The sequence below is a fragment of the Zonotrichia albicollis genome, chromosome 6 (genome assembly GCF_047830755.1).
Source record: "Zonotrichia albicollis isolate bZonAlb1 chromosome 6, bZonAlb1.hap1, whole genome shotgun sequence".
Classification (NCBI taxonomy): domain Eukaryota; kingdom Metazoa; phylum Chordata; class Aves; order Passeriformes; family Passerellidae; genus Zonotrichia; species Zonotrichia albicollis.
In genome coordinates this window covers 37362311-37372809 of record NC_133824.1, presented here as the reverse complement: position 1 = coordinate 37372809, position 10499 = coordinate 37362311, and the positions used below count along the sequence as shown (strand labels likewise).

At 39.0% G+C, this 10499-nt stretch overlaps 1 protein-coding gene across 1 annotated transcript; it reads left to right on the top strand.

Moving 5' to 3' along the window:
* Positions 1 to 924: 924 nt before the first annotated feature.
* GAL (galanin and GMAP prepropeptide) lies at positions 925 to 8560 on the top strand. The gene is made up of 6 exons (XM_005480163.4): positions 925 to 1084; positions 1195 to 1275; positions 1915 to 1969; positions 2990 to 3076; positions 6087 to 6164; positions 8247 to 8560. The coding sequence occupies exons 2-6, from the start codon at positions 1195 to 1197 to the stop codon at positions 8297 to 8299; spliced, it is 354 nt and encodes a 117-aa protein (XP_005480220.1). The 5' UTR covers positions 925 to 1084; the 3' UTR covers positions 8300 to 8560.
* Positions 8561 to 10499: the final 1939 nt, after the last annotated feature.

Sequence of the window (10499 nt, the reverse complement as noted above, 5' to 3'; positions counted from 1 at the left end):
TAGCTTGGGTTGTGAGCATTATGCTACATTAAAGTAAAAAAAAAGTTTAAACTAGTGAATGATAAGTGTGTTGTTCAAAAGTTTGCAGGGACTGTTCAGCAGTTTCTGGAAAAGGAGCTGTAAGTAGAACTTATTCTGTGCAACGTCTGTCTGTGATGTTTTCTCATTGAAAGAAATGAATCTGAGGAACTTGCAGTGAATAAACGAATTTGTTGTAGAGAAAGTACAATTTGGCAGGGGGGAAAAACGGAACCAATACGGGAATCTCTGCTTTGTAATTCAGTTTTGCACATCCCGATGCCAGCTGCAACCACAACTAAGGTGAGCGAACTGGTGAAACTCCGCTGCTTGTAAATGCACAGACGGAGCTGGTCTGGTCGCTGGAGAGAGCTGAATGCCTGGCTTTTATATTTAACCCCGAAAGAAATGCTGTCAGCCACAGAGCGGCAGGAGGGACAGACTGCAGCGCTCCTCTGCTGGTGCCGGACACCGGGCACCGCTCACCGGGATGGCGGGGGTCTGTGGGTGAGCCCCGGGAGCTGCAGCGCTCGGCAGCAGAGCAGAGGGGTTCTTTCTCTCAGGTACCTTCTCTCAAGCATCCTCCCGTGCCCGGGTCTCTGGTAAGCGATATGCCCTCCCTGGCTCCCCTTGGGTCTCTGATAAGCGATATGCCCTCCCTGGTCCCCCCTTGGGTCTCTGATAAGCGATGTGCCCTCCCTGGCCCCCCTTGTGTCTCCGAGCAGCGATGTGCGCTCCCCTGTCCCCGCTGTCCCCCTCGGCCCCGGGCACAGGGCAGGCTGACAGCCCCGCCGCAGCTCCCGCTCCCCGCACCGTGCTCCCAAGTGCCCCTAATTGGATTGCGGTAATTTCTGCCCTTCCTAGAGCGGCGGGGAAGGGCCGGGGGAGGCGGGGGGAGGCGGTGGGCGGCTCTCGGCTCCCGGCTCCCGGCGCGGCCGCTCCGCTGCCCATAAAGCGCGGCGGGAGCGCGGCGGGGCCGCGGCCATGCAGTGAGAGCCCGCCGTGGGACCAGCCCCGCTCCGGCCTCGCCACGGCAGCGCTGCGAGGGACAGACCCCCAGCTCAAGGTACCCCGGCCCTTCTCCCGGCGGGAACCGGGCTGCCCAGCCCTGCAGCCGCTCCGCCCGCGCCCCGGGACGGGCCGAGCTGCGGTTTCACCCCGTGCGGTTTCTTGCAGATGCAGAGGTGCACCGGAGTTCTGTTCCTGTCTCTAATCCTTTGTGCCGCCCTCTCGGAAACACTCGGGCTGGTTTTTTCAGTAAGTATCCGTGTCTCAGCGAGCGAGGGACCGCCGCGAGCCTCCCACGGATGCACACTGTTCTTAGATGTAGGGGTTGTAGAGTATACAGCACCCAAAACCATTTCGGGCTATAAACAGTTTGCCTCTTTTTTTCCCCCCCAGCTAAGAATTTCGAGATTTTGGATACTAGCACTTTTGTAAAAAAAATACTATAACTAAGAATGTCTAGTTGCTAGACCAAAATGGAATGGGTGTCCCACCTGCCTCTGAAAAGGTGATGTACATATGGACTTCTTTTATGAAGAGGTTGTCATGTAAACCCAAGCATTATAAAGAAGCATTGCAGTTTGCTAAGGAGATTATCCGGTGGCAGTATAAACTTCTAGTATAAAGTTGAAATTTCTGCCTCCAAAGTGTGACTTGCAGTCATCACTTATGTGGTGTGAAACACTCAAACCACATGGATGTCAATAGCAACACTATAGACTTAGACAGGGAGGAGCAAGAGCTCGCCGTGAATATTTACTTCAATATGATTTGCTTTACTTTTTAAATATTTTTTTCTTGATTTTGAGCTTTCAGAAGACTCTTTCTGCTAAGAGAATGTCCTTTTTTGTGTATGTCATGCAATAACATACTTGTGGTTTTTCCTTTAAGGCAAAAGACAAAAGGGGTTGGACTTTGAATAGTGCTGGTTATCTACTTGGGCCACGTAAGTGAGGCGCTTCTTTTTTCATTATTTCAAAATGCAAACATTGTGTTATTCACTTCTCTGAATACAGCAGTTTTGTCTAAACCTGCAAGACTGAACAAACTCATTTGGGAAAACACTTGTTTAGATGTTTCTTACATGCCTGTCATAGAACCGAGTTGTCTTAGACAACAGCTGTTCTTTTCTAAAGAAGTGTGATGGGAGGCCTTATGTCCAGAAACACATCTGCTCACATTTGGTGCTTCTGAACTGCAATTTTCATATGACAAATACATCACCACCAGAAGTGTTAAAAAATCTTACAGCATCATAGATGTCAAGGGCAGAATGACAAAATGTGTACCTCTCCATGTATTTCAGATTTCACCTCTAAATCTTTTTACAAACTTTCGCTGCTTGACTTTATAAGACTAATTTTTTTTTAATTAAAGCAAAATTAATTAAAACAGTAACTTGCAAACTCAAGACTATTAGCAGCTCACTACGTGTAAAATCAATATACAAGGTGTTCAAAATACAGGGTACTGGTTTACAGATGTAGGTAACAAATTCAGGTTTTAAGAAAAGAAATGCAGAACTAAGCTGTTCCAAATATTTGTCCCTTTACCATTTATTTTGGTGAATGTGGCAAAATTCATCACCAGTGTTTCTATATTTTCAGTCTCAGTAACATATAGACAAATACTACACATACTTACTCTGCCATTTTTCATTCTTTTTAGCTAACAATAAAGATACATAAAAAAGGAGTTTAATGCATCTTAATTGTATTAACTGGTTCTGTAAATGCCTGGAAGTGTATTTGCCCAAAGCACATCTAAGCAAATTGGAAAAAATACTGTGGGGAAATGATCTTGTCAAAGAGTTCTATTTTACATCTAAGATTGGACAGTAGGAATCATCCTTTGTTGCAGGTCATACTCATCAGCTTTTACTGAGGTCATATTGGTAAGCAACAGGTCATATTGATAAGCTTTTAATGAGTCAATTAACTCCTGTGATTTTTAATTTATTTATCAGATGCAGTAGATAACCACAGATCTTTTAATGACAAGCATGGTTTCACTGGTAAACGTGAAACACCACCTGAAGAGGATATTAAAGCAGGTAATGAAATCTGGAAACAATATTTTTTGATTTGTTTTTTATATTAAGTAGTTTATTTACTGTTGAACTGACTACTTGGACACAAAACTATTTCTGCATTTCAACAGAAATCCTGATAAACATATGAAAGGAAGAAAAATGACATTTGGCCACTCAATGTGATCTTTATATGGTCATAGATTACAATATCTAAGTGATTAGGAACATGTATCATAATTTTGTGGCTCTAAATGTGTAATAGGTCATGTTGCTTTGAAAAAACTTTGGTTTCTTTTCTCTTTTCATATGTTAAAGTAAGTATTTCAAATGTCACTGTAGCCACTCCAGAATTTATTGGTTTTTGGCAAAGAAGAGAGTCCATAAAGGTGTATTTCAGTAGTGAAGGCTATAGAAACTACAAATTCCCAAGATTTCCTATGATTAAGCAAGGTGGCTTATCTTCAATAAAAGACTGAGAACCTGGTCACAGCTGAAGCCAAAATGCTCAGATGTTTCCTGTGCCAGAATTTAGTAAATGGCAATGAAAAGGGTGCAGCCTTGTTCTGGATTTGTCCTCCAAAGCTGGGCCTCTAAAATACAAATATATGTCTAGATTCCCTTATGAAGAGAGGCTGACAATTTTTAGGCTTTATTTTGAACATGTATTTCAGGATAAGGCGAAGAAACTTCTAGAAAAACCTGCTTTATCTCCTGAGGAGAAACTAAACCTGCTGCAGACATCTCAAGTGGGCTGGGATGAATCTCATCCTTAGGCCGATAAAAGTGACCACAGTCCTGACTGAGTGCATTTATCACTGCAATAGTGGGGGCAAAACAGAGGTTTTGGAGCCTATTTTAAATAACACCCAGAACAGTGCAAATGTAGTTAATGCTAAATAAGTTCATAAATAAAGGACATGTGCTTAATTACAATCTCACACATATGTACTTCATAAAGAGAGGAGAAACATTAATGCATTTCTTAAGTGTTAACACTCTCTGAAGACTGTCTGTTCAGTTCTGGCACAGCTACACAGTGGGGCTTTGGGGTTTGTGTGTGTATTATTTCTTTTTGGTGCTGTGCTTTAGTGTTTTTTTTTTTTTTTGTTTTTTCTAAGGAAAAGAATCCAACCCTGCTGTTTCAAATACCAGAGTTAAAACAATATATGGCTGGTAAAAGCCAATGTAAAAGTAAAGGATTTGTAATCCAGCAGTAGAGATCACATTGCAACATGGTGCCATTTGTGCATATCCCCCGTCCCTTACAGGAATATGAATTTATGAGTTTATGGAACTCTCTTCCTGGGTGCTGTTGAGCCTCCACAACTGCAGATAAACCCAATCAAACTTGTCAGGATGAGACTTCAAAATTACACAGCTGCCTCTGTTATGAACTTCATTCTCTTCCCTTACCAAATATTTCTTTGAAGCTGAAGTTTATCACAGATTTCTACAATTACAGAGTTCCTACCCAAAGGAGATTTAAATATATACATATATCTAATGCATAAGACATGCATATGGTACTCAGTGTATTATTTTAATTGAAAATGTAGGCTTTCTCCTGATTATTGGCAAAAGACCCTTAAATGGCAATATATGCTCATATTGTTTTATTAATGTGAAAGAGTTCCTGCAAAGGACTGTACTCTCCTTGAAGCAATACTGCAAAATTCAAAAGCTCTCCAGATAACCTAGAAAAATTTGTGAGCTCTATTAGAGACTGAACATTAGGTCCAGGAAAAAAGCTCACAACAAAAATACAATCATCTATGAGCATAATTAGTCAAATCTTCATGTTGCAAGATCATAATGGTTTGTTTACTGAAATCTGGTAGTGATCCACTATGCAGAGTTAAGGTAAATAGCAGAGCAATACATAAGTACAATATTTCCAAGTTATGGAGGAAGAATATTTATCCAATAAATTTCACATGGATAAAAAGTCTTGAAAAAATGTGACCAATATAATAATAACAAAAATTCATAACAGGTTAGGTGGGAATAAAAGCTAAGGAAAAATTCAAATAAAAGAGTATTATTAATGCAAATAGTAATAATGTCTTAGTGTGAGTTCAAAGACTGGAAGACAAGATTTTTAGGTGCAAACATTAAATGCATTCCTAAATGCTTATTAACTTTGTGTCCCTTGCAACTCTCATCAATGTTTTAAATTTGTGCTAGAGAGCTCAGTCTGCCTTCTGACCCACCTGATAATGTTTTCAGTGATGTAATAATGGACTGTTGGTTCTAGTACCCACATCTGTGTGCAGAGAGTTAAACATCCTGGGGAAATTACTTAACATCCGTTCTTAATAGACAGCAGTTCTTCATCCTCCTAAAAATAGCAAGGTGTCTTCCTCCAACTCCTGGCTGATGTTTTTTTCTCTCATTTACAGATGGAGAAAGAATCCTTCTCAAAAGTGCAATAACAAGCCCCCACTAGGCCATTAAAAAGCTATTTTCACAAGCTCAAAGACAAGTGTATTGGATTAGATATACCTGTGTGAAAACAGCTTTCTGGACTTGTAGAAAAACACCCAGGCCTAGGTTTTGGGCCACAAATCACTTCCATGTAATTTGAAGGGCTTATTTGGAGCAAAGTCAGGCTACATGAATGAACTTTTAACTGTTCTGTAAGGCTGATGAATTTATTTGCTACATTTGAAATTTAACCCATTCCTGCAGGCTCAGGTGGAGACAAGAGAGAGAGCTGGGGACAGAGGATAATTCTCTTCTGCAACAGATCTCTTAAGGCCTAGAGACCACAACCATCAAGGTGTAAAAGCAGCTGCCATGCAGCAATGGCATACAAAGCTGGGTAAATTTGATTCTCAGAACTGCAGTCCTTAGAGGAGCTCTGCGCTTCCATGAAAGGAGGTTTTCCATCAAGGATTTTAAGGAAAAAGGAATTTCAGATAGTTTTGGTGGTTTTTTCCCCTCCCCAGAGTACTCGTTAACTTAACCACAGAATCTCTTATGATGTGTTTGAACCATGTTAACAGTGAGTAACAGGCAGCTTGTTTCGCAGGGAGCCTTGGGAGACCCCTGGCTGATGAAAACATTGTGCGCACAGTAATTGAATTTTTGACCTACTTGCATCTGAAAGGTTAGTGAATAACTTTTATTCTTTCACAGTTTCTGGTAGGAAATTTACTGAGGAGGCAAGACTATGCCTAAGGTACACATCTGCAGCAGATTTGAGTGTGCAAGACTTGCAACAGCACCTCTGGCATCACTCTCACACCCAGAGTGCAGGTGGTCCTGAAAAATTGCAGCCCAGTGCAGATCTGATGCAGCAGAGTTCTGATACCATCCCATCACTTGTTAGTGCCAAAAGAAACACATCTCTCTTTTTCCATGTATTCTACAATAAAGTTGCAAGACAAAATTGCAACAACGCTGAGCTGAATGTTGGCAAACAGCTCAGACTGCTCTGAGGTAAAAGCTCTGTACAGCATCACAGTTGTGATGAGAGCTGTAATGCTGAGCTCACAGCTGGCTCTGTAAGAATGGTAACTTTACTGTGGAATTTATCTCCTTCTGAGTTTTCATTCATTTTGCTTTAAAAAACCTAAACAAACACAATATTCAGCTTTTAAAAACCTCTTCAGCTCTTCTAAAATTGTCTATAAAATGTATAAAACCATTGTAGATTGTTGCAAAGAAACCAACAGGTAGGAAAAGGTTATTCTACTCCAAACGTTTGAGGAATTTTCTGTCTCAAAAGAAGACAATTCAATAAATCAGTAATGTAACTTCCCTGTTCTTACTCTTGTATACAACAAATTATAAGCAAGTGTGTGCTGTGGAAATGTGTGTACATTTGTATTTTTATTTCATTATTAAAAGAGACTTTCAACAGATCAGTTCATTTTCTGCATACCTGGGATGCTTTTTACTCATTGTTCTCTGAATTATTTGTATCTGCCCAAGGAAAATAATTCTCTTTACTGAAAATGTGAACCAAGTGTTTATTGAATTGAGTTTGCATTTGAAAACAAAACCTCTGTATAGCTAGTCCTAAGGGCCTGAAATAATTCAAACACATATTTAAAGTAGATTATTAGCATATATATTTACTGTGGACAAAATAGTTGTTTGTTGTACCACTGTGAAGAAAGAGCCCAAAACTGTCCTTTACTCTGCTGTGTGAGCCTAGGAAGTAAAATCAATATTTGGACACAGCAAAACAGGGGTAAAATAACCTCAGTCACACATCTTCTGCATAGGCTAAAACCTGCTAAACTAGACAAGAAAATAAAAAGCATCTCACAGAAATACAAATTACTTCTTCCCTGCAACAAATGAGCTTAAAAGGCTCCCTTCTTATGATGGTAATGACAAACAGTTGTTTTTATTCAGAAAAGGTGGTGGTATTACCATGTCCTCATGAAAAACAAAAAATGAATCTGCAGATCTGGTTTTTGCAGACATCGTTCTTGTTGTCTCAGGTTGCAACAGACACAGAATGTTGTCACATGTTATCTCTTAACAATGTTTATTGGAAAGGCTTAGTACAAACTCTTACACAAACCCAGATCTGTAAATTAAGCAGGTGAATGCCATACTTTTTAATGATAGAAATCCTTCAACACATTTGCTTCAATGAAACCTTACTGCATTAAATACATTGGTTTAGAGGTGCTCCTTGGTGGGGGAAGGGTTGAAATCCTCACTCATGGATTCAGATTCAGGCAATAGTGATTCAGATTAGATATACCTTTTAATCTGCATGAAAAAGGCAGTATTTTTACTGCTAAGAAGTACCTTGGTAATAACTAAAAGCGGCCTTCATCTTTTTCTCTTGGAAATTATTCCCTCCAGCTTTGAGTGCTTCTCATAAAGAGCAACATGTAGAATGGCAGCTGTAATTAGATAATATTAAGTCTTATGAGATGCTGGGATCCAGCAATATCAATTGACATAATAAAATTAATGTAATTGTTGTTCTGTCACTGCTGTTTCTAAAATGTTGAAATTGTATCAGGAAGATGATATTGACATTCAAAAGGAAAAAATCCCAGTATTTTATAAATTAAAATACCACAAGTTCAAAGATTTGTCTTTTCTAATTGAGAAAAATATTACTAAAATTATGTATTACTGAAACTGGATTTCATTACTTAATTGCTAAGATAAATATGCATATTTACATATGTGTTAATTACCTTTTTCTCCTGTTTTTCAGAGGTGGGAGCACTTGACAAGCTACCTACACCAGAGGAAATGAACCAGTCTTGAAAAATTCATTTTTATTTTGTTGCAGGGTAGATTTAGACTGAATTCTAAAGAAAAGACCAAAATGACCTGAAGTTAAGAAGTATGGTTTGCATTTATTTGATAAATGGTAAACAGCATTCTGCCCTCTGGTTGGTTTGTTGGATTATTTTTTGCTTTTTTTTTTTCCCTTCCATCCCTCTCCTGCAATGTCATCGTGTATAATTTTGCTTTGGTAAAATTTTTCTGTAGGTAAATGATAAAATAAAAATAAAGAGCAATGAAGTTGTTTCATTTTAAAATTATGTAGATATCAGCACACAATGCACAGAAAACATGGGGTAAATTGTAAGATTACACTACACTACTCTGCAATATTAGAGCAGAATAAAACATATACATTGTATATTGGGTACTTTAAATAACAGAAAAACAACTTCAGAATGCTGCCATGCAGAATCATTTTAAGTCCCAGATCTGTCTATACCTCTGTGCTTCAAGGAAACACATTACTCCCCGTTCCTATTTTCACAGACATGACATAAACTCCTGTTCATAATAAATTTCACATTATTCACCTGTACTCCACTGGCCCATTGGCTGGAGCATACCTGGATGCAATGCAGATTTAAGTGTTCTGTGCAGGTTTACACAAATCCTTTGTGTAGGATTCCATGTCATTGACAACACTGGGGCTGCAATCTTAATGAAGAAAAGCTCCTGGCTGCTACCAGATTAAAAATATACTTGATGAGATATTTCATTCTGAGTCCAGCAAATCATTTGGGTCCGTGTTTAATCCATGCAAAACAGCTTTGATGTGCTGGACCAGGATGCTAGGCCTGCACATAATAAATGTCAGATCAAGACTGAGGAAAGGTTTGAGAGGTTACAGAACCTTAGAAAGGTTTTTCATACTCAGATGACTTTCAGCCTCTGCACAGTGCAATGAAATATCATCCTTTCACAATGCTGACGTGCACTGGAGTGCACAGGCTGACAGAAATTTTGCAGACCTTTATTATCTGATCTGTTTTTCGCTTTTAGCATAGCAGAATTCTAAAAGCCAAGGCACCATTGTGTGCTTTGTGCCCAGCCAGGCATGCCACCCTGTCACTCAGGCTGTGCTCTTCCTGTGATAATCACCCAGCCTCTGATCTCGTGTCTGATGTTTTCACTTTCCAAAGTGTCAAAATACACTTCATACCAGATCCAGTGAGCTTCTGAGCAAACCCTTCACACTGTTTTACTGGATTTCTCTTTGTTTCTTCAGAGCAATGAAAGAAGTATACACTGCTAATATACATGCTGCTAGTTCAACATTATTTGGCAAATTTGTGGGCTTTCCAAAATGTGAAAAAAGAATAGAGGGAAATTTAACCTCTGTACATTAGTATAGCTCAGTAAGTCCAAACTCTCATTTCAACTAGTAATGTCCACACTTCTCACATAACCTTGAAATAACCTCACTAAAATTAAGAGGTTTTCTTTTCATTGACTTCCATGGACTTTGGCTCATTGCTAAAATCCAGGATCTATTTGAAGAACTCAGAAGCAATCCATCTCTGGCAAAGCAGCTGAATCTACGATCAAATAAAAGGAACTTCATTTTAGCATTGAATTTCTTTCCTTTTCAAAAAGAATAAGAAATTAGAAATAATGGGATAGAATTAGAAAGAGTTATTACTTTGATCCAATTAGTATACCTTCAGCTCCTTAGAGTTGGAGTCATCCTGTTAGAATGGTTATTCAAAATTCTGAAATTTGAGATTATTTGAAACAGTGGAAAACTCATAGGATCAGGAAGATTTACAGCACTAAGCAGGGAGGCTCACAAGGTTTGACATCGTGCTGCACTGTTATATGTATATATTATAGAAACCAGATTATTATAAACTAATTACCAAAAGCAGTCCACATAGTTTCATTTAATAATTTCTGCATTCAAACACATATTGATAATAATCTGAAATAGAGACAGGAAAAAATTTTCACCTTGCTTTTTCACCCTTGTAATGCCTCTTATCTTTGCAAATATGAAGGGGGGAAACCACAGTAAGGAGTTCTTCTGGATCAATTTTTTTGGATCAATTTCACAATTTCAGTAACAGTATTATTTTATTAACACTCATTTTATTTAAAGTGTCTTAAATCACTTCCTCTCAAACATAAGTTCTGAAAATATTTGGAATAATATCTCCATGATGAACCTCTTGGACAAACA